The sequence below is a fragment of the Rana temporaria genome, chromosome 2, assembly GCF_905171775.1.
Source record: "Rana temporaria chromosome 2, aRanTem1.1, whole genome shotgun sequence".
Lineage (NCBI taxonomy): Eukaryota > Metazoa > Chordata > Amphibia > Anura > Ranidae > Rana > Rana temporaria.
This window is the reverse complement of record NC_053490.1, coordinates 115,741,862-115,766,500: the sequence shown is the minus strand read 5'-3', so window position 1 is coordinate 115,766,500 and position 24,639 is coordinate 115,741,862. Positions and strand designations below refer to the sequence as shown.

Below are 24,639 nucleotides of genomic sequence, written 5' to 3'. Positions count from 1 at the left end.
GGGGCTAAACACTGCAGCCTTGTCTCTCAGGGATAGTTGTTTTTCCAGCCTGATCTCCCAGGAAAGCAGAAGTGAAGGCTCCAAAAGCCTCCACACAGTGCCCATACCAGACACCTATGATACAACTTGCCATACAGGGTTGCTTTTAAGATTACATAAATAAAAACTAAAGTCTTTTATAAGTTCTAGTTTTGTTTTCTTTCACATCCTGCACTGTGCCTCTTTTCAGCTTTTAACTGTGGCAGAAAATTAGAAAGCCTAAGAGCGGGCTTCAAATCCTGCGAATACTTCTGGTTTGACAGTGAATACAAGTAAATACCCGGAGACACATCTATCACAGAGCTGTAAGGCTGGGCTGTTCACTTAGTATCATGCGATAGGAGACCTGCACCTCTTAACAATGATATAATACTTTTATTTGTCGAGTGCGGGGCTCCCAGACAAGACCTTACAGTTTCTTGCAAGATCCTCTTTAATCTCTTAAAGGGGTTGTAAAGGTAAAAAAAAATTCACCTTAATACATTCTATGCATTAAGGTTAAAAAACATCTGTGCCCGCAAGAACTCATCACCATGTGAGCTTGCATTAAGGTGATGAGTTCTTGCGAGGGGGAGCCGAGACAGCTGCCGAGGGACCCCTTCTCTTATTCGCTCCCTTTCAGTCTGTTTAATAATATATTACAATAATTTTGGTAGATCTGACAGCCTCAAAAAAAGTTCAGAACTGTCCAGTATCCAGTACATGGAGTACAGAATGATTAGCCTTTACGTTGTAGAGATCTCAGAGTGTAAGGCCTTGTACACACGACCGAACATGTCCGCTGAAACTGGTCCGCGGACCAGTTTCCACGGACATGTCCGACCGTGTGTACGGCATAGCGGACAGGTTTACGGCCTTGCGGACAGGTTTCCAGCGGACAAAAGATGCTAAGAAACTTGTCCGCTGGAAACATGTCCGATGGTTAGTACACCTAATCGGACATGTCCGCTGGTTATGACGTGTAACCAGCGTCCCGAAATCCCGCGCATGCGTCGAATTGATTCGACGCATGCGTGGAAGCATTGCACTTCCGTGTTTGAGAACGTCGGTGTCTTCTACGTCACCGCGTTCTCTGTCCGCGGGGATTTTGGTCTGGTGGTGTGTACACACACATCAGACCAAAAGCTCCCAGGAGACATGTCCAATGAAAACGGTCCGCGGACCGTTTTCATCGGACATGTCTCCTCGTGTGTACGGGGCCTCAGAGATTGAGTAGTTTAGCAACTGACACTGGTCAGAGTCCACAAAACTGCTGACAGCCCACAACAGGTATTTTTCTGCATGTGTATGGTCTTTAAAAAATATTAAAAAAAAATTATTAATGTACATGTATTGCAGAGAAGTACTGCATATGTTTGTTTTGTCTTGACATTAGCTTTAAAGTATAACTAAAGGCAAAGTTTTGGATAGAATGCAGAAGGTTCAGAATGCTTCTCAGGTTTGTATTGTTGTCTGTGCCCCTTCAGGAGATTCACCCTCTCTATTTGTCCTGATATTATCATAAACATTTTGGGTTGTCCCCTGAGAAGTAATAGTGAGGACATCTTGTAATGGGGACACTAGTTCTGGTGATCTGGAGGTCCCCAAGAAATTCCCTTAATTTGCATGGATTTCCTCTCACTTCCTTTTGACTATGGGACAGAATGTAAAGGTAAATCTCTGCAATGGGACACAGATGGAAAATACAATTCTGACAGCGGTTATAATCCTTCCTTGCTCTATCTAAAAAAAAAAAAAAGAAAAAAAAAAAAAGAAGGTTTTGCCTATAGCTCTACTTTAAGGCCCCTTTCACACTGGGGCGGGAGGTGCGGTGGCGGTAAAGCACCACCACAAAAACCACCGCAAAGCAACTCTGCAGAGGCGCATAGCCGGCGGTATAGCCGTGGTGTGCCATTGCTTTCAATGAGCAGGAGCGGTATACACACAGCTCCTTCACCACTCCAAAGATGCGGCTAGCAGGACTTGTTTTCCATCCTGCCAGCTCACCGCTCCAGTGTGAAAGCCCTTGGGCTTTCACACTGGAGAAACAGCAGCCGCTGTTTCAGGTCGGTTTGCAGGCGCTATTTTTAGCGCCTGCAAACCGCCCCAGTGTGAAAGGGGTCTAAGAATAGTGCACTGTGCCTATACTGGAATTCACTGACCCTATTGCACACTTGCCTGTTTTATTTAATTTAATCTTGGTCTAGTTTCTGGTCCCTGAGCCCTGGTTCACATTGATGCTACTTTGAAATCACGCTACTTCACTTAAAGCACAATTTCAAAGTAGCACAGTGAGCGCAATTTAGGCGGCTACTTAATAGACATCTGTGTGGCTTCATGCACAGATGTCTATTGAAGTCTCACCTAAAATTTCCAAAAGTAGAGCAGGAACTACTTTTGCAAATCAGTGTGGCGCCGCAAATTCGTAGTCGCACTGATTTGAACAGTGCCATTGCCTCCAATAGGCTGCGACTTGTCATGCGATTTGATCTCTCAAATCGCATAACAAATCACTCCAATGTGAACCTAGGCTGAAGGCCAGAATCTTACTGGTCGCGATAAGCAAAGATGTACACTTATTTGACATGGAAAACAGATACTAATAACACATATTATGTTCACCTGGCTGCTTTTGCCGTGGCTTTGGCAAATTAGTTACACACGTGTGAGGACACATGAGGATGTTACATGGGTGTAAGGTGCCTTCCAGAAAGTGCTGTTTAGTTTGGGATAAGTGGATTCCTCCAAGTGGAGTTTTTGGCAACGTGTTAGCAGGAACAAGAGCAAGACAGTACACTCCCGCTTGGTGGATACTATCGATGGCCTATAAAACAAGAAGAACAATGAATGAATAATGATAAATGGCTATAAAAAGCATTCAAAGATAAAAGGTGTCAGAGTACTAAAATGAACACAGTAAGTTCAGTTTCCTGCCTAGTGCTTCTGTGGACCCGATTTCCTCCACATATCATATAACAGCGCTCCTGTTTGATAAATCTTAGAGACCAGTAGAACATTCACCACAACACAACAGTGATAGGTTTGAGGCTGAGATTTTGGTTGCATGTAGCTGAATGGACAAGCATCAGCAGATTTTATAACCTGGCCTCCTACTGACAAACAACAAAAATATGATAATACATCGCTACAATGTCCACTCTTCCTCCACCTGTTTTTGATGCTTGTGTATCCAAAACTCTACACCAGGGGTGCCCGGCCACATGTGGCCAGCGGACCCCTCTGATGTGGCCCACTACCTCCAGCTCTGGGATGGAATAGAAAAGGTAAAGGTCAGTTTATTACTAAAATCACAGTGTATATATTGGGCATATCTTTTCTGCAGTGTTTACCTGCACTGAGCCATAGATTTCTGTTATTACCTGCGAGTTTGGTGAGCTTTCGGAAAGTGCACCAAACCTGCAGAATATAATAAAAGTCTGTTGCAAAGTGCAGGAAAGCCAAAGGTACACTGTGTTGCACCCGTGGTGCGGGTAAACCACAGCGCTTCAGTGTGAAAGTCGCCTTGGGCCGCTTTCACACGCTCAGTCCGACCAATTGGACCCTTCATTCACCTCTAAGTAGTGGCAGACATAAACCGACTTGTGTCCTACCTCCAATACGATCCACTAAAAAGTATCATGGGCTGCGTCCGTTTCCGGTCTGCATGTGCAGAGCAGACACTGATGGCATATCCACCCGCTCTGCTCATTGTGGCCCGCGACCTGTTACCAAGACGCTTAAGTGGCCCTCACACTTCAAAAGGTTGGGCACCCCTGCACTACACAAAGCCCAAAGAAGCTCAGTAAAAACAGGCCACTGAAAGGCAAACAATTCCAGGACACCTGTTATAAACAGTAGGCCAATATATGGCCACAAATTCATTCCAAACAGCTGGTCATTATTGCAGGCTATACAATAAAAACATGGCTAACAACATGGATGGATGAAATAATCTTATAACCCTATCATATTCCATTTTTACACCTACTCAAGCGAGTCAAGAGTTGATTTCACTTGATGTATAATGAATTGATCATCAAGTTTTATGTAATGTGTACCAACACATTATTAGTTACTCTCCAGAACCTCCCCCATCCTCTGGAACTCCCAACCCCAATCTGTCCCGTTTTCTGCTACCCTGTCCCCTTTTTTTTAAGGCAATCCCTAAAGATTTATTTAGAGAAGCCTACCCTGTATGTCGACTACCTTCACCAGCTTATCTCCTACAGCGATTACCTTTTATATCACCTCACCATCTCTCAGATTGTAAGCTCCATTAGCAGGGACCTCCTAATCCTTCTGTATTGCGCTGTATTGTATCTGAACTGTCTCACTGTATATTGTACAGTGCTGTGCAAATTGTTGGTGCTATATAAATCTTGTATAATAATATTAATTCGTTTTTGAAGATGTTTTTCCACATTAGATCTTTATTATCAAAATGAAGTATTGCACCGTTTTCTATATTCTCCTTTTCATCCAGCAGATGGTGCTTAAGGGCCTGTATGAACAGGTGTTTTTGCTTGTGTCTATGGCAGCAGTTTGACATCAGATGCTTATGAGATCATTCAGAACTCAGCGACAGCTCAATTTGACCTGCATTTGTCCCCCTTCTTACATGCATTAAGCGAGTGTTTGCATTTCCAAAGGCTTATATAGGGATGCAAAACCCATGTGACGCAAAGGAAAACTTGTCGATACAGGTCCTTATGCTCCTTTTCATGTTTTACAGACTCTCAATTTGTTCTATTAATGGAAGGTCTGTTTACAGGACTCAATAGTTCAAGCTACAATTTAAACACACTAATGAACGACTCATATTTATCTTGTAGCTCAGTCTGAAGTTTCACTCAGGCATAAGCAGGACACAAAGGTAAAATGTTACTTCTATGCTGTCCCTACAGCTAATCTACAGTGTTCTGGCAACTGTTGCTTTAAAAGTTTAAACATGAATCAATCGTTTTGTGACATTTTAATAGAGTTTTTCTTTTTTTTTTAACGACACTCATAATTTTTTTTTATAAATATTGTTAAAATTACTTACCTGCAGAACACGACTCATCCACTGGAATGAATCCTCTTCAGAGGCATCAGGTCGCTGCTCTGCCACCACCACAATCCTTTCATCATAGAAAACAGTGACGGAGAACACAGCAATCCTGAAATGACATGACAAACAAGGAATTCAGTACCCTCAGTGAGATCTCTAATTTACTATGTTAACTGGTAAATGCCAATCACCTTCTGTTGTACTATATGCAATGTTAACCTAGCATGAAAGTTCCTTTCCATTCTTTATTTTTACAGTAAAACATGGCCTAAACATGCAAGCGGGTGGTCCGATTAGGGTCTCTGTAGAAACCTAGAGCTGGTTTCATACAGGCAGATTCCTTCAAAGGCCAGATGAGTGCAATTATGAGTGTTATTTCAAAGGTTTCAATACATCAGTTAATGACCTGAAACATATAGGCAAATTTGGAGCTCTGACATCACTAGCTGCATGCTTGTTCCTGGTAAGTGACTTCTTAGGTATTCAAGCCAGAAGCCCATTTCTCTCTTTACAGGTAATTACAGAAACCAGTACAAATAAAGTATTCTTTATGACAGTCTAAACAAGTACCAAACCCAGTTACTATGCAATGAAAAATCTTCCTTTACCTTACCTTAGCCCAATCCCCTACATGCAGCTCACACAGTGGGAGGGTTTCAGGAACAGAGGCAGAGCAGTCATTCCAAAAAGCAGTGGTCAGGACTAGGTTGTAGTCAGGTGCTGATTGATAAGCTATGGGACCTTTTAATGACAATACTGATAGCCACAACGGCAATATTTTTTCATTCCACTGTAGTGCAAGCAGGCTCAGAGTACATGAGTGTCAACTCTGCTTTAGGAGCAATGCAGCACTGTTGCCACTCCCTCACAAGAAGCTGCATTAGATGGGAATCACCAGCAGGCTCAACAGGTATCCGCAGGACTTTGCAGGGGGCTGAGGGATAATGGCAAGTGCAGATGGGCTTATAATTAAATTCTGCATCACATATTTTTATTTTATTGGGAGACCATAGTTTTATTTTAAGTCTGTTTGGTGGTGGCAACTCTTGCTATAATTGTGCCCTACACTTTATTCCACACTTGCCTGCTAAAGCACCCTCCTCCACTCCTGGCAGGTCTAGGCGTGCAGTCTCTTCTTTGACTTTACGTGTCTTCTGCCAAAAAAACACTCTACCACCTAGCAATCTTATTTAATTAGTTTAGTCTTACTTTGACAAGCAGAACTGGCCTTTGACCATGTCAGACCTATTACAGCAGTTCACATAACACTATGGGGTTGGTTTACTAAAACTGGAGAGTTCAAAAGCTGGTGCAGTTATGCATAAAAACCAATCAGCTTCTAGTTTTTTTTTTTTTTGTCAAAACTTAACTGAACAAGCTAAAGTTAGAAGCCGATTGGCTGTCAGCTGCATCGGATTTTGCACTCTCCAGTTTTAGTAAATTGACCCCTATGTATTATACAACAGGAAACATTTTATCTGTTGTCAATTTACCATAAACTTTACATTATATTAAACAATTGCATTTTTTTCCCCTCAATGTGCACACAGAGATATACAAGACGTAATCTCAGCAAAATAACTTCCAAAAAACAATAGATGTTAAAAAATAAATAAAAAAATAGGTGAGGTTTTGACAAGGGATGTCTGCTGTAATAGAATTTTTTTTTTTTTACAACTTTTTATCCATCTATTATGTTTTGCAAAATAACCTGGTTCACTGCCATGCATTTTAACGTATACAGGCCTATTCCCAATAATAAAAAACATTTTTTGGATAGTCTTGAACTATTGTTTTAGAAGATGGAATAAAGCCAACGTTCACACACGGTTTAGGTTAACAATCCGGACTACACTTGCTGCAGTAATTTTAGTTAAAAGGGCAAACTTTAGTGGCCAGAACTTAGGTAGGCTGCTGGCAGGATTGTAGGGGGTGGTGAAATTATACATTTTAAAAAGTAACATCATGATTTGATGGAATAACTACAAGATAAACACAATTACCTTCCTCTGTACAAGGTTTTAAATGACTCCACGGCCAAAGCAGTTGCTACAATGTCATCCGCATTGTGCCGCCGTCCGCTCACCATCAGAGTCCCGTCCATTTTTCCTACTACAAACACAAGGCTTCCCTGTAAAAACACAAAGCCAATTATTATCCTATGTTTAGTCTGCAAACATGAGAGAGCCGAGGATGACATCAGTCAGTCCAGCTACTGATATCAGTGGAGCTTTATGGCAAGCAATGGAAATAACTAAGATAACATTTGTAAATAAACAGAAATGTAACAATTGGGGTAGAGGAGTTCCGTCTATAAGCAAGGCAAAAGCTTTGTATCAGTTTGCTCCCTCTAGTGGTGGCATAAGCTTTGTTTCTCTTGGCCTCTCTGCTGCCCTTTTTTCCTATGAGCACTGGTAAACCATGTTGCTTAGCATGCAAAACAGGAGCAACTGCTGTCACTTGTGTGGTGTACCTCAGAAGATCAATGGGAGGAATACAGACGCACATGCAAAACATTGCTTATTTACTGTAGTGCAACACCAGCTCTTGTTGTCAGGGCTCAAGTCCTGCGGGAACGCGTGGGAACGGAGTCCCTGCACTTTTTTCACAGCAGGAATGCAGTTCCCTTTGCAGGACTAGAACAGCCGAGCCGCCCGAGCCAATCCTTCACTAAGCGGCGATGCCCAGCTCACGTCACTTGCTTAAAGTTCTTTCTAAATCCCGCGATAACTCGTGGCAGACCAGCGCAATGTCTCCTGGGAACAATGACAAAAGCTCCCAGGAGACATTGTGGCATTGAGGAAGTGACGGAATACCCGCACACTACATGATGAATCCATATACAGGAAGCGGCCAGTAACATAAAGGATTACTAAGGTACAGTGGATCGGAAAAAAAAACATGCGGTTTAGTAATTATGCATATGAGCGTATCTTCTTTTTTTTTTTTGGTGGGGGGAGTGGATCTTGGGTGGGAGTTCCCACACTTTTTTCCCCAGGACTTGACCCCTGCTTGTTGTAGAGAAGTAGTGAGGGGCCACCGAATGCTGCATTAATAGGAAACTTTAAAAATAATAGTTATGGTCATGTGACACTTCATTCATGTCCGTTCTGGCAGAAGGACTCTGCAACAAAAAGGTTTAATTCCAAACTTGGCATTTTATACAAATACCTAAATAGTTAGATAGAATTGAACGATTACCTTTTGTTCCACTTGACCCTCCCTTCTAGAATGTAAGCTCTAATGAGCAGGGCCCTCTGCCCCCTCCTGTATTGAACCCCCCCCCCCCCCTGTTGTGTTCTGGGAACACTCGGCTCCCAGTACACAGCGGGAGCCAATCGTCAGACGTAGCGCGACTCGCGCATGCGCCGTAGGGAACCAGGCAGTGAAGCCGGAGCGCTTCACTTTCTGGTTCCCTCACCGAGGACAGCGGGGGGGGGGGGGGGTTAGCAGAGTGCTGCGGACGGCGCTGGACTCCAGGACAGGTAAGTGTCCAAATATTAAAAGTCAGCAGCTGCAGTATTTGTAGCTGCTGGCTTTTAATATATTTTTTTCAGCGGACATCCTCTTTAAAGCAGAACAAATCCTAATGGAATGCTTGCATTTATGTATACAGTTCTTAAATATTTACTACAGACCATAGCAATAATAGAGATACCAGTACTTACAGGTCCTACGAATCCCAATAATCCAGTCCTTGTGAAAGGAGTGTCTCCAACTGGGGTCCCAGTGGCACTAAGTGGTAAGACCTGGAGAAATAAACACAATACCATGGAGGACCATGTATATTCTATAGCAATAATATTAATCACAAAACATGTGCATATTTTTTTTCTGTAGGGGGCCAACAGACATCTATATCATACTTGGAAAACTGGTCCCAGTCTGTGCAGTCAGTCGCAGCCATAGACAGATAAACATTTCGATCCAATTATATGGGCAGGCTGGTTGTACTGAAGTTGATCGGTTGACCCCAGTACAGCCAGCCATGTTTTTGTCATACGATTACAGCCGCTAGTTAAAGCCCACAGCAGTAATCATTGTATTCCGACAGCGGGGGAAACCTCCTGCTGTCAGAATACAACAGCCCAGCGGGAGAGTTCCCCCGATCAACACGGATTGTGTTGATGGGATAATTGAGAGATTTTCTTAATTTCAACCCCAGTGGCTGAAGGAAAGAAAATTTCCTAATGTATGGCCAGACTTGGTACTTTCAGCGCACATCGGGAGCTGGTCAGCTGCTGGTTTTCCAGCATGCTCCCCCGATAGGCCGGCTTCTGGTGGTGGACATCTGCCATACACATGGGTCGAATGTCAGACGTTTTTTTTTTTTTTTTTAAACGGCCAATGTCGTCCGGCATTCGGCGTTGTGTGTATGGGGCTTTAGGAGTCCACCATCCAATATGTATGTATATGTATGCGATTCTCTTCTCTGTGTTTACCATTACATCCCTGTGGATTCTAACCTCCATCTCCTGACACACAACTAAAAATTCTATCTGATCTTTAGCTCCCTATTTAAATATTTACCACAACCAACATTCAGCACATGTAACATGACTCTGCCTGAGCTTCAGACATCAAATTGCTTATATTATTTGCATCAGTCGCTCCTGCTCCATTTCATCCCATCAGCTACTACAGGCATTCCCACTGTCAGCCTGACTTGTAATTTTAGTTGACGTGCACAGCATTATGTCTAAACGCATACAGTTACATACAATAAAATATTTTAAGGGCTCATGCACATAAACAAAATTTCTGCATTCAGGAAACTACATCCATATAGGCACGTGTAAACACAAATACCATCATTTGAATGCATATACCTGCATACAGCTTATTTTGCAATTCACTCCAATGGGCAAAATAGCATAGCTGGGGCTTTCGGCTGACGATGTTTAAAAACCTCCATTCTGCTCTTGGTCCCCACCTCTATGACGAAGCCCCCAGTGGGCAGGGCGAAATGAGTTAAAGGGAAGCGGTCGGCAGGGCAGAGCTGGTTGAGGCCGCTTGACATCATACAGTGGTCGCGGCGTCTAGCATGCAGTAATATTGTTACTACTAGAAGTGTTACTTGCATGGCAGCCGTTTCTGGGTCCGCTCCGTGTGTCCGCCAAAGCTCAGAGCTGTCGGTGGATAGGGCGGTCCCCGCACACAGTGCAGAGACCACCCTGTCTCTGCTCCGCTCTCCCCTATGGGGGATCGGATGCAGACGGACCGTCTGTCCGTCTGCATCCGATCTGTTCCGCCGGACGGAAGAAAAATAGGGTTTTCTTCCGTCCGCAAAACCGGATCCCGACGGACGCGGATGGTCGCGGACGTTAGCGGATGCGATCCCATAGGGATGTATTACAAGTCCGTGAACGGACTTGTAATACACGGACGAGCGGAGCGGACGTGTGAAAGAGCCCTTATACCCGTGACTGGAGAAAGTGCTTTTTGCTTTGAGTGGTGCTGCAAGCATTTGAGGTTACAGTTCTGCTATAATCATTTTGGGTTACTTAAACATAAGCAGTACACTTCTCCATTACCAAATGTATTTCTATCTATTCTGGTTTACTGTTGTATTCTTCTTGATAGAAAGTCCCATGGCAACATCCCTTTGTCCTGGAAATTCAGCTGGAAGGCTTGCATTACCAAAATCCCAAGTAGCCAAAAGTAGCGGTTTGTTGTTTCAACAAACCAGAAATGATAAAAACCTTAATTTACATTTTTGAATGGACCAATCCTCCTAAACTCAGTTGCATGGAGTCCTCAGGCTGTGTTCTAAGCTGCATTTACACCATGCTAGAACGATGATGCCTATGAAACCATCTTACCTCAAATGTATTCTTTGTAACTCCTGCCAATCCATAGTAGGAAATACCTCCTCCTCTATAACTGACACAGATCTCGCCTATCTCATCAGTTTTACATAACTGAGGCACACCTTCGGGTTTTATTATACACATCACACCTAAAAGAAAGCACAAAAGGTTAACTTTAAAAGATAAATATTATAAGAAATACTAAGGCCTCTTGTACACGGTACTGATGTTTGAACATCTGCATTTTTGGACGTAGTTTCAGGCATTTTTGAAGGATGTATTTGCACACAATCAAAATGCACGTAAACGTATTCTCTGATTCTAGTTCCCAGAATGTATTCATTCTCATACTCACATGTGCACGTATTTGTGTGTACCGGTGCAAAATACTGATCAGGAACGCAGATTTTTCTTCTTTTTTTCCATTTCATGAATATGCAGAGCTTATTTACAGACAAGCTGTAAACAATGAGCTGCATTTTAGATACGTAAAAAAAAACAAAAAACGCTGTACTTTTTCAAGCTGTAGTGTGCAAGAGGCCCAAGTGTGCACAAAAAGTAATATTTGCAGATCACAGTTACTATACCTGCATGTCTAAAAAATACTAACCATGGCAGGGCACACTAAAGCCTTGTACACGCAACCGGTTTTCCCGGCAGGAAAACTTCCAGGAGAGCATTTGGCCGTGAATCCTGGCCATGTGTATGCTCCCCAGCAGTTTTCCAGACAGGAAAACTGCCAGGGAAAAATGAAGAACCTGCTCTCTATTTTCCCATTGGGATTCCCGGCAGAGTGTTTCCTGCCGAGAAAAACGCTCGATAAGACTTTGACGCATGTACAGTAGCATACAAGGTTAGTGTGGGGTGTAGCAAGATGGCGGCGATCCAAAATAGAGAGATTTTTCACCGCTTCAGGTGAGCCCTGTACACAATCAGGGACGATTGGATTACCAAGGTGCTGGCAATGCACGTAGCAATAGTAGACTGAAGAAAGGAAAATGGACAGCCGCACTCCGGAATAACTTAAAAAGAAAGTTGTCTTTTATTTTCAACTGAACATGCACAGTCATGGCTCACCATGATTAAGCACTAATTCTGAGTGCGAAAGCGTCGGCTGTCCTGTCTTTGTGGTTGCTGTGACTGTGCATGTTCAGTTGAAAATAAAAGACAACTTTCTTTTAGAGTTATTCCGGAGTGCGGCTGTCCATTTTCCTTTCTTCAGTCTACTAAGATGGTGGCGATGTCGATGACGTCACTGTGTTCTTGCCATTCAAAAGAACGGTGATTCTTTTGAATGGCTGTCTGTATGCACGGCTTTGTAAGGCAAGCTTGCCAGGAATCCCGTCAGGAAAACCAAAGTTTTTTTCCTGACGGGATTCCCGGCCATGTGTACAGGGCTTTAGGGTAAGTGCATTCAACCCCAAACCAAAAATCGAATATATTGCAGCTCACCAATCACACCAAACACTCCTACTATATTAGATAGCCCCCATCTCTTGAGGGGGGGGGGGGGGAGTGTTAAGTGCACATTTGGAAGAGAGCTTGTTCTTTTGAAAGACAATAGACTTACTGGCCATAGCAAAAAAAATAAAACCGAAAAAAAGTCTAAAAAAGAAAAATACAGCCATCACATCTAAGAATTGGTAAGCTGCAATAAAATAAATGTTTGCTATTGTGCTTAAAGTGGATGTAAACCCTCCATACACCCAGTGAAGTGATTAGCCTCAGATGATACACAGGGATGAACCAAATCTCCCTACATAGGTTTTACAATTATATCTACCTTCTTTACATTTATTAAACTGTTGAAAGTTGAGATCGTGTTAGTGCCTGTTCACACTACCACAACTTGGGATCCAACTTGTGTCGCCCCAAGTCGCGCGACATGAGAAATTAAAGTGAATGAGAGCCGTCTTAATGTACACTACTGAAGTCGCTCCGACTTCAGAAAAAGTTCCTGTACTACTTGAAGGCAACTTGTACCCATTGATTTCAATGGAAGTCGCCCCCAAAGTTGGATCAGTGTCTTAACTGAAGAAACTTTACAGGAAGAGAAAATTGTTTTCTCAGGCAAACTCCTATCTCCCACAGAGCTGATTATTGTTTGATTGACCACTGGCAAAGTTGCCTGTCCTGGAGGCGACTTGAAGTTGTCTCGCAAAGTCGTGCCGACTTTCATGTCGCTGTAGTGTGAACCGAGGGTAAGGAGATTTTCTCTTCATGGGTAACACAGAGTGTGATGTCTGGGCATACAGCCAAGATAGCTAAAATTGCTGATTGGAGGAAAGGCACACACCCCCTCTTATCATAGGCAGAGACTCTCAGAAGGTGTTTTGTAACAGGGCCAGCTCCCTGTTAATCCATTTTATCAACTTCCCCTGACAGAAATTTCAGGCTGCTTTTGTCTGATTTGTCAGGACAGCTCAGGAGAGAGCTACAGGACATAGCTCTTTGAAGAGAGATAACAAAATACTGCAGATATATGTGCCCAGCTCAAATTTCATGAATTAGGTTTATATCCACTGTAAGGCTACATGCACATGGGCGTATTTGCCCGTAAAGCGTAAAGACACAGTTTATTTTTGTTTTCCTGGATGCCCTAGAGTGCCATTGAGCCTTCAATAGACATGAATGAGTGAAGGCGGCAAGTGTCAGGTCCGTTGAGACCCCCCGACCAATGAAGCTCCAGCCGCCACTGATGCCTAGTAGATTTCTACTACCCTATCCAACTTACAAAAATAGATTTACCAAATAAGAAAAGCTAGTAAGTAGTATTAGCCTTGTCATGTTGCATCTGCCTATAAAGGAAACAATCAAATAGAAGTATATCACAAACTGAGGTACTCACCTCCGGGCATTACATGTCCAACATCTTGTACTGTGAGAGCGGAATTCTTGTCTTCAGTATTCACCCGAATAACACCATAGCTCAATCCGTTCATAGACAAAATTGCTCTTCCTGGCAGTGGAGCACCAGGTACTCCTGGCCTATAATGGCAATTAAATAATAGAAGTTCATAGACTTTTGCCACTAACAGCATGATAAATTTTATGTTTTTCTATATAAAGCATAGATGATTTCCACTGTAATTTTAGGGGCACATTGAACTATTCATAGTAGCACCTACCTGCTCACATGAGAAAAATATAGGGGCTGCCACTGCTGGCTTCCTTCTGAAATGCTAAATGTCTGGCTGTGCTGACTTCAAAATATCTCAGTCACAGTCCCAGAACAAGCATGCTGTATGTAAATGTAAATGAATGTCAGAAAAGTGTCAGAGCTACTTACCTCTACATTTATTCAGGGCCAGCGAGTCAGACAGTACTGAAGTCAAAGCATCCAACCAGACAACCAGGGAATTATCATTCTCAAAGAGAAGATTAATTAGGGCAGTCTCCATTAATATATGATGACAGAGTCCCTTTAAAATTCTTATAACGGATATATACATGCACTAAGTAGGGCCAGTTTAGTTGGAAGCCAGTTAAGCTAGTGCTACGCTATATTACCAAAAGTATTGGGACGCCTGCCTTTACACGCACATGAACTTTATTGGCATCCCAGTCTTAGTCTGTAGGGTTCAATAGTGAGTTGGCCCTCCCTTTGCAGCTATACGAGCTTAAACCCTTCTGGGTAGGCTGTCCACAAGGTTTAGGAGAGGGTCAAAGGGAATGTTTGACCATTCTTCCAGAAGCGCATTTGTGAGGTCAGGCACTGATGTGAACAAGAAGGCCTGGCTCGCAGTCTCCACTCTAATTCATCCAAAAGATGCTCTATTGGGTTGAGGTCAGGACTCTGTGCAGGCCAGTCAAGTTCCTCCACCCCAAACTCGCTCATCCATGTCTTTATAGACCTTACTTTGTGCACTGGTGTGCAGTCATGTTGGAACAGGAAGGGGCCATGCCCAAACTGATCCCACAAAGTTGGGAGCATGAAATTGTCCAAAATGTATTGGTATGCTGAAGCCGTAAGAGTTCTCTTCACTGGAACTGAGGGGCCAAGCCCAACCCCTGAAAAACAACCCCACATCATAATCCCCCACCCCCCTCCACCAAATGATTTGGACCAGTGCACAAAGCAAGGTCCATAAAGACATGGATGAGCGAGTTTGGGTGGAGGAACTTGACTGGCTTGCACGGATCTTAACCCAATAGAACACTTTTGGAATGAATTCGAGCGGAGACTGCAAACCAAGCCTTTTCGTCCACATCAATGCCTGACCTCACAAATGCGCTTCTTGAAGAATGGTTAAACATTCCCATAGACACACTCCTAAACCTTGTGGACAGCCTTCCCAGAAGTGTTGAAGCTGTTGTAATTCCATGGGGTGGGCTAACTCAATATTGAACCCTACGGACCAAGACTGTGATGCCATTGTGTGTGTAAAGGCAGATGTTCCAATACATTTGGTAATATAGTGAATGTTTGTGGATTGTAGGAGAATCCTAGAGTACCCATAGAAAACCCACATCAAAAGGAACATGAGGAATATGTGCACAGGGTTTCATTGGTGGAAATCAAACCAGAATTGTAAAGCTGCAAGGCAAAAAGTGATAACCACTTAGACTGCATTCACACCTAGGCGTTTTTACGCCTGTAGCGCTACGCCGCTGCCGCCAGAGGGCTGAAAACAGATGTCCCTCTATGGAGATGGTTCACATCTCCACGCCGAACGCCTGTCGCCTGCCGCGTGAAAAAAGGTCCCGGACCTTTTTTTCAGGCGTCTTCGAGCGTTCAGCTAGGAGATGGGAATCATCTCCATAGAGGGGGTCATCTTGGGGCACATCTAGGTGGACAATACCGGCGTTTTGTCGCCACAAATCGCGGTACAAAACGCCGCTATTTTTACCGCGATTTGCGGCGACAAAACGCCGCGATTTCGTCCGCCTAGATGTGAATGCAGCCTTAAAGAAGAACTAAAGTCCTGTGCATATATTGTACCTATAGGCAAGCCTATAATAAGGCTTACCTATAGGTACTGTAAATATGTCCTAAACATGCACCGTTTAGGAGACATTTACTGTATATGCAGGCAATTACATCATCGGCGCATGCGCTCTGAAGGAACAGCCCCGCGTGCCGTTTCTTGAGAAGCCTGTGCCGTGACTGGCAGCTCCCGCACGTATGCATGGGAGTGACGTCACGTGACTCCAGCCAGTCCACGGACCCGGAAGGAAGACGGACGAAGAAGGATGTGGCCTCCAGCGGGGACGAGGGCTTCATTTGCAGGCATGTTTAACATAATCTGCTAGTATGCGATGCATACTAGCACATGATGCCTTTACTTTACAGGTCAGAAACTAAACAAAAACTGGACTTTACTTCCTTTTTAATCACTGTGCTGCCCAGTCCACAGGTTCATATATGACAATGTCAATGTAGTATACTGTAGACATTCAACTCAATTCCAATTACAGCCTAAGTTTGCAAAACAAATTTGAGGGATCTAACATGTAACTACTAATGTATTTCAGCAAAGTAAATGTTAAAGGATGTTTTGGCATTTTAGAAACATTAGAATCACTTCAGGCAATACTGTTTCCTGTGAAAGCCGAGCTAGCCAATTGCAACCTCACCTTCGAATGGCTACTGTCATGGCTTCTGGGGACGTGGCACATGGGCAAATTGCTTCAGGTTTCAACCCGTAGTTTTGAAAGAGACTCAAGAAAGCATCACAAGATGAGACAGACCCTGTAAGAAAATCCACATATGAATACTAGATAATTTAGCTGCAAGAATGACCTATCAATTTCGGATGAAGTCCAAACTGGAGATTAGGGATGAGCTCCGGCGTGTTCGCACACTCCATGTGCAGAGCCCGCCAGGAAGTCGGCACTGCGCTGATCACAGGCAGGGAGACATTGTCCCGATGCTCGGTTGGAGAGATTGGGAAATGTCTCACTACCTGTGATTAGCGCAGCGCCGTGCCGACTTCCTGGCGGGCTCTGCACATGGAGTGTGCGAACACGCCGTTTGCTCATCCCTACTGGAGATCATTAAAACGGATAAAAACATAACAGAACCTGTTACATACCAAAAGAGTGTCCTATGTTCTATTCTTAGGACACCAAACCGAAACAGACTAACTTAGTGTCTTGTAAAGAGTGCGCTGTTCAAAGATGAAGAGTAACTTTCTTGGGGGTGATGTAGGAGTGCTTTACCAAAAAAAGGTTTGCAGCAAAAACATGTGCATGGGGCATTTGGTAAGCTCTGATAACATCTGACACCAAATGCAAACTAGCCCTAACACTGCACCCTAGATATTAAGGTTAGTGGGGTGCTCTTTGCATGAAAACAAAGCCTGCATGCAGGCAATGGTGATACCAGCATATATCTGTGCCCGGAACGGCCAGAAGTTTACTTCCAGGTAGCCCATAGTTATGAGATTATTGCTTTTTTAATTGGCAAATAATTATAAAGTTGGTTAAAATGACGTTGACACCTAGGAGTTGGGTTGGCCATACATGGCTGAAATTTTGAGCTGTGGGTGACCCTGTCAAAACCCCCTTACTCAACAAATGGTGACTTCAAAATTAAAGCAGCCAGGCGGAAAACAGTGACTGCATCCAATCAGGTGTAGTTTCGGTTCAGGTATTCAGACAGCTGCAGGTGCTTTGACTGTCTGAATACACTGCCCAGCCCTCTAGATTCCTCCATTCACTGTGTTTTGCATGGATGAGAGAAAACAAGTGTGTATGGCTAGCATTCCCTGCTGAGTAATAAACATGCATGCTTAGCTGACATGAGTGCCCAAGTTTATGCACAGCCATTTACTCATACCTCCCAACTTTTTGAGATGGGAATGAGGGACATCTATCAGCCAAAGCATGCAGGCATCGGACACACCCCTTGCCACGCCCCCTTAACCACTTAAGGACCCCTTCATGCCGATTTACGTCGGCAGAACGGCACGGCTGGGCACATCAATGTATATGTACGTTGCCCTTTAAGCCCAGCTGTGGGGTCGCGGGCACGCGACCCGGTCCGAAGCTCCGTCACGGCGGGCACGCGATTTACCAAAAATAGGTAGAAGAATACGTATCGGCCTAAACTGAGGAAATTTTTTTTTATATATATATTTTTGGGGGATATTTATTATAACAAAAAAGTAAAAAATATTGCATTTTTTTCAAAATTGGCGCTCTATTTTTGTTTATAGCGCAAAAAATAAAAACCGCAGAGGTGATCAAATACCACCAAAAGAAAGCTCTATTTGTGGGAAAAAAAGGACGCCAATTTTGTTTGGGAGCCACGTCGCACGACTGCGCAATTGTCTGTTAAAGCGACGCAGTGCCGAATCGCAAAACCTGGCCGGGTCCTTTAGCTGCATTTTGGTCCAGGTCTTAAGTGGTTTAAGAAGAATTGTACAAAAAAACAAGATTGTTTAAACCCACAAGTGCTTTTTTTTTACCACTACTATTCCTTTTATATTGGCTTGTGGAATTTACAAATGCAGCAATTTAGAATTTGGATGAAATGTTAAGCACTGGGAAACACTTTTTGATAGATAAAAAGGGCATTTTATATACATCTATATGGATCAGAGCAAAATGAGGAACAAATGATGAGGAATGAGGGACAGAGGGACATTGCTCCAAATCAGGGACAGTCCCTCAAAATCAGGGACAGTTGGGAGCTACGATTTACTAAAAAGAGTGCTTTGTATTATCACACGATCGGAGCTGAAAGCTGGGAAATGCTATCAGTGTGAGATTTCTTTCCATAAAATGTTCTAGTTCCAATAATGAATTACTGACTAAAGAAAGGTCAGCAGTTTTGAAGCAGCTATTGCAAGCAAAATCCCTAAGACTTATTAGGCATGGCAGAATGCTGCTGTTGTCCTTCAAGAATGCACTCTTATCATTATCATAGCACATAAATGTCATGACACATACACGGATTAGCACCATCTGTCACAATGAGCATGCGGAGTGAGGCCAAACTGATATCCTTCTGTTCTCGATGTGCGATCATTGCCCAGTGCAGGTCCCGACATTTCACTACAGCAACCCTGGCTGGAATACAAGAAATGACAAAGACTTATTCATGGCTTTATCAGTGGGCTGTCTTCATAAGCAATATGCGTTTCCTTCAAGGCTTTCTTTTTGCAAAATGAAAACCATAAAATGCCAGCATATCAGAAACACATCAATTAAGCAGTCATTGAGTCTGACACTCATGAACTAAAATGAAATCACTGGTGATAAAGAAACGGGAGAACTCTATTAGAGCTAGCTGCTTCCTCTTCAAAATAGTAAAGCGCTAATCTAATATTTAATGAATGCTTTGTCCATGAAAATGATTTAAAACATCTGAAATATAATCCACATGTATTATTGCTTTCTCGCTACAAAAAAAAAAACTACATCAGAACCATCCTGTTACACTGCCTGGCTGTCGCGAGTGCCCACGTTCTGATGCCCTGATAACGGGACAAGACAATGACAGCCACAGCGTGATTTTTAGTAATGTGGTTGTGGGATGAAGATGTCCCATGGGGAATCTTGGTTTCCATTACATTGATTTATGGGACCTAGCATATATGGGATTTTTTCTCACCTGGCTCAGTGGTAGATCTCAGTTGTACAATGTCACACTTAAATTGCATAGATGAAAATTTGAATGATTGATCTCCTCTATCGATTTAAACAGATTGAACTGCCCTGTTGAGTCGTTTTTTTTTTCTCGTAAGCCTGTGCAAAATAACTCTCCAGAGACTTCTCTGTCAACAGCCGCCCAACAATCTTGCACAACAGTATAAACAAGGGATTTCTAGCTGATGAGAAGAATTTCAGAGACTGAAAAGTGCCTGTGTGTATTTAGCCATAAAAGTTTCCTTTCATTTAATGGCCACTACTGACGCAGCATGACATACAGCCAGTTACAATAAACTGTCACTTGGTACAAAAAGAATATAAATTCTCTAAAAGTCAGTGACACAATGTAAACAGCAACTGGATAAGCAAAACAGACAAACGATACTTAAAGTGGAACTTTATGTACTTTAAAAAAAAAAAATGCAAACAGGCAGGATTTTAATGCAGAAGAAACATACTATATGTCTCTGCATTAAAATGGATTGCCCTGTATTACACGCAGCTCAGTGTACAAATTTCGGCAATGCCAAGATTAATAAACTTCCAAACATGCGCGAGAGTGACAATCTCAGCTGGGCCAATGAAAATGACCGAAGATCAGTACCAGGAAGCCAATTCGGCCAAAGATGACAGGGACCAAGGGGAACTGCAGGAAACGGCACCACTGAAAGGTGAGTATAGTTCCGCTTTAAGTCTTCCTTTCGATTTTATTTAATCTGACTCCTCCTCTCCTCCTATACACTTGCAAACTTTTTTTTAGAAAAGAATGCTGTGTCGTCCTCCTTTCTGGCCTAGGCAAGTATGACCAGCCCCAACAGCCGATAATGACATCATGCAAGGAGGCTTCTGGCACTAAATGCCACACTATGCGTGCATCAGAAATCCTGTAAGATCCGTTAAGTATTTGACACACGGCGCATTATCAAGGAGCGGTAGGAAGAGCAAGTCACCCCTGTGATGTTGTAAAAAGATAGTAGCACAGGACACGGCGTGCAGCAATGTAGCGATAAATTACAGCTGGATATGATGGATGGGTGAGAATGATTTTTTTTTATATACAATACTCAGCAGACAAGATAAAACAATTGTAAGAAGTAAAGTTCCCTTTTAATGGACCTTTACAACTTAATGGGGTTAATAATTATAATGGTTGTATTCAGCATATTAACTAATTTTTCAATTTCACATGCCTTTATTTATATTTTACTTGTTTGCATGCAGTCCAAGCTGTCTAGTAAAAGTGGCAATTAGGCCTCATGCACAGGGGGCGTTGGAAAAAACGAGCTGCAAAGCCACTAACACCAAGAAAAAGCGGCTGTAAAAAAAACGTGCTTTTAGTAGCTTTTTGCATTTAGCAGTGTTTCTCTGCCTCTATACAAAAATCAATGGTTCCCTATGGGAGCCCATTGATTTGAATAGAAGTTGCACCAGAAGTCAAATCATGAAGATCCAGCTTGTGGCGTGGCTTGTGTGCTGAGGATCTTGAAGGGGAACCCCTCGCCAAAATGAAAAAAAAAGTGGCGTGGAGTCCCATCCATGATCCATATTAGACCCTTATCCAAGCATGCAGCCCGGCAGGCCAGGAAAGCAACCCCCACCCCCCATCCTGGACCATACAAGGCCACATGCCCTCAACATGGGGGTGGGTGCTTTAATGGAGCGGTGACGTCACAAGGGGACAGGCCGGAAGACATCACCGGTTGGCTCCACCCCATGTCTATATAAGTAATAGCACATGGCAGGCCCTAGCATTACACTGCGAGAGCGTGTCGAGACAACATCGGAATAAGACCCGGAAGAGGCAGAAGACAGCACAGAGAGGAGAAGAACTGAAGAGGGGCAAAGACAGTGCAGAGAGGGAGAGAGGAGAACTGGAGGAGGGAGCAGAACCGGAGCATGAAGATATCGCAGAGGGAGAAGAAAACAGAAGAGATGTCGGAGCTACCTTAATAAATTGCTTTAAAAACCTGTGTAGTGTGTTCATTCTTTTTTTGGGGGCGAATTGGTAGGGGTACAATTTACCCCATTACTCATTCACATAGGGTGGTGGGCCGGGATCTGGGGGTTCCAGATTCCAATAAGCCCCCCCCCCCCCCGTAGACCCAGACAACCACCGGCCAGGGTTGTCAGGAGGAGGAACTTGTCCCCATCAACATGAGGACAAGGTGCTTTGGGGTGGGGGGGGGGGGCTGCAGGACTCCCCCTGCCAGGCTGCATGCTCAGAAGGATCTAGTATAGATCTTGAAGGGACCCCACACCATTTTGGCGTGGGGTTCCCCTTAAAATTCATACCAGACCAAAGGGTCTGGTATCGTCTTGGGGGGAACCCCACGCCACTTTTTTTCTCATTTTGGGGAGGGGTTTCCCTTTAAGATCCTCAGCACACAAGCTGTGCCGCAAGTCGGATCATCATGACCGAGTTTTCAGGGGTGGTTACTAATGTTGCGTTTTATTCATGTGTTTTAGACCCCATTCACACCTTCGCGTTTTGTCGCATGTAGCGCGACGCGAACAAACGCCAGAAGGACGAAAAGCAATGAAAGTCAATGGGGATGGTTCACATCTGCACGCTGATGCGCCTGACGCGCATCGCCTGTAGTCAAAAGAAGTTCCGGACCCTTTTTTGTCGCGCAATACGCGCGATATGCGCGTATTTGAGCGTTTTTGGTTTTCCATTGAAATCAATGTAAAACGCCAGATACGCGCGTATTGCGCGACAACAAGCGTTTGCTACGGGCGTTTTGTCAATAGAACTTGTCGCCCATGCAGAAGATTAAAAAAATCTACCAACATAGCAACAAGTGATGAAAAGATGATAGTTTTTCCTATTGGCTAAAAAAAACCCGTCTAAGTACAAAAACGTCGGACAACGCTGTATGCAAACGCGCATATTAGCATGAATACGCGCGAAAAAAACGCCACTATTGCCTACGCCTAGGTGTGAATGCAGCCTTAGGCCTGTCTTACAAAAGAAAAAAAAATGTTTACAAAGTAAAATTAGAATTAAAATGAAGTTTAAAATGCCCTTTCAAACAACAATTAGAGTACTTTGTCCACAGCATAACAATCTTGCTGCACAATTTGACTTTAGAACAAATAGCATTGTCAAAATTAAAGAAAGTGGAAAAATAAAGAATATGCTGCCAGCATCAACAGATCATAAAACCATGTTACAAGAGGCCTGTAGAAGAAAAACCCTGCTGTACAAACTCAAGTGACAAACAGCAGTATAAGTGTACATTTGTTTGCCCATAGTACCATTTTACAATACATTAAGCAGGGAACTGTACAACTTATTTTTTCATAATTGTATTTTATAAACAGGTTTACAGCTCAAGTAGCTTTAGTTATTGTATGTCAGACAACACAATCAACATTCTCAATGAACAGCTGCTGCTATACCCAAGTCAACAACAGGACTTTGATGTTTTCAATGAAAATTCTAGACAGAATGCTGTTCATAGACTTTCACGGAGAATCAATTAATCAAACACAATCAATGTGTTTACAGAAATAGTGAGAAATTGTGCTGGCAAGCACAATGGTAATCCCAAGCTATATGTAGAAGCAAGGTTTATAAAACAAATTAATAAAGGATAAAGTAAAGCTGGCCATAGATGGGTCTAATCTCAGCCGGTTCAGTAGGGACCGATTCCAACCATATATGGGCAGGCTAATTGTACAACCAGCCTGTCAGATTTTTCATGCGAATATTGCCAGGGGATATAGCCTCTAGCAATAATCACTGTGTTCTCCCAGCCGGGATGGCTCCCCCTGCCTGGATAACACATAGGCTTAGCTGGAGGGATTACCCAATCAACACCGACAGTGTTGATGACAGAATAGAGCAATCATCTTTCCTGAAACTCATTGATGTATCTTCTATTAGTTGAAATGTTCCTCCCATCATGCCCCCTACCTTGTAATCATGTGGTGTAGTTAACAGAACTAAAGGCCTGTCACAGTTTCTTATCAAGAGTGTTCTATGTGCAACTGCTTCAGTGGGACTGTAGTTCTTAATGGAGCACAAATGTGTTGAGGTTACTGCACATTTAGTCCATTATTACTTCCTTCAGCTCCATAGTGGCAAACCTGTACCTTGGTACAGACTAGTGGCTGGTTGTAATGATTGCAGTTGCAGACCAACTGATCCCAGCTGCAATGCTTTGCAAGCTCAAATGCAAAAATATTAAATGCTCATATTTGGGTGTGCATTTATTTATTTTTTCAAATGGTGGAATTCTCTTAACCCCCCGGTTCACACTGCCGCGACTTGTCACGTGACTTGAGAGTTTACAGTCCGAAAATATAGAGTGTTGGATGAAGATACTCACGGATTAACAAAAAAAGTTTTCAAAGTTTGGGACTTAATTTATAGACAGAATAAATGGACTTATAATTCACCTTTAATTTCACTCACGGAAACAATTTTTTTTTATCCCTGGGAAAGGGACTCGGCTGGGAATTAAAATGGGAGAGTTTACAGTCAAATGACAAGTCGCACCCCATTAATGGCAATGGAACCGTTCTAAATCGGTGCAACTCAAGTCACTCCCGACTTAGAAAAAAGTTCCTGCACTAGTTTGGTGCGACTTCAACACGTCTTGCATTGACTTCTATTAAAGAAGTCAAATGCAAGCCGCGCTAGTGTGAACCAGGCATTAGTGCAATGTCACATGGGGGAGTATGCTGCTATCAGAACAGTATGGGGATACAGTATATACCAGTTATAAACTGAAAGACGATGTCAGATTGTGACGAAACGCATGTCGGAAGGTTTGGCGATCGAGTCTCCCTGGTTGTCTGCTATGCGGTTTGTGCCTCATCATATCCAGTATTTGTGAGCTGCCATTCCATCATCTTCTGGATAAAGGCCTTGGCTGGGTTAATAGCTGTGGGCTTACGAGAGCATGCGTTCTGGTAAGCACACACTTCATGTGGTGGAGGTGCACAGTTTTTGGTGGTGTTTGTGTCAAGAGTATACACTTCCGCATGTGATATATGGACTGAACTTATAAAATACAAAATTATTCCTGTGTTGAAATATTTTTAAGATTAATACACATTCACTGTGGCATATGGAATTGAATTTTACTTTATCATTTTTTTATTTTTATCTTCAAGCACAGCTACGTCCAATTTTACAGTTTGTATATCTCACAT

General features: G+C 43.1%; 1 protein-coding gene across 1 annotated transcript in view; it reads right to left on the bottom strand.

Moving 5' to 3' along the window:
• DIP2B (disco interacting protein 2 homolog B) overlaps positions 1-24,639 on the bottom strand; it is a 323,774-nt gene that overhangs the window by 46,606 nt on the left and 252,529 nt on the right. Inside the window, exons 16-23 of the mRNA XM_040340806.1 lie at positions 18,775-18,894; positions 16,456-16,570; positions 13,727-13,866; positions 10,891-11,027; positions 8,737-8,817; positions 7,072-7,199; positions 5,063-5,177; positions 2,641-2,842 (exon numbers count right to left, since the gene is read on the bottom strand). Coding sequence (XP_040196740.1) covers positions 2,641-2,842; positions 5,063-5,177; positions 7,072-7,199; positions 8,737-8,817; positions 10,891-11,027; positions 13,727-13,866; positions 16,456-16,570; positions 18,775-18,894 — 1,038 coding nt within the window. The remainder of the gene's footprint in view (positions 1-2,640; positions 2,843-5,062; positions 5,178-7,071; positions 7,200-8,736; positions 8,818-10,890; positions 11,028-13,726; positions 13,867-16,455; positions 16,571-18,774; positions 18,895-24,639) is intronic.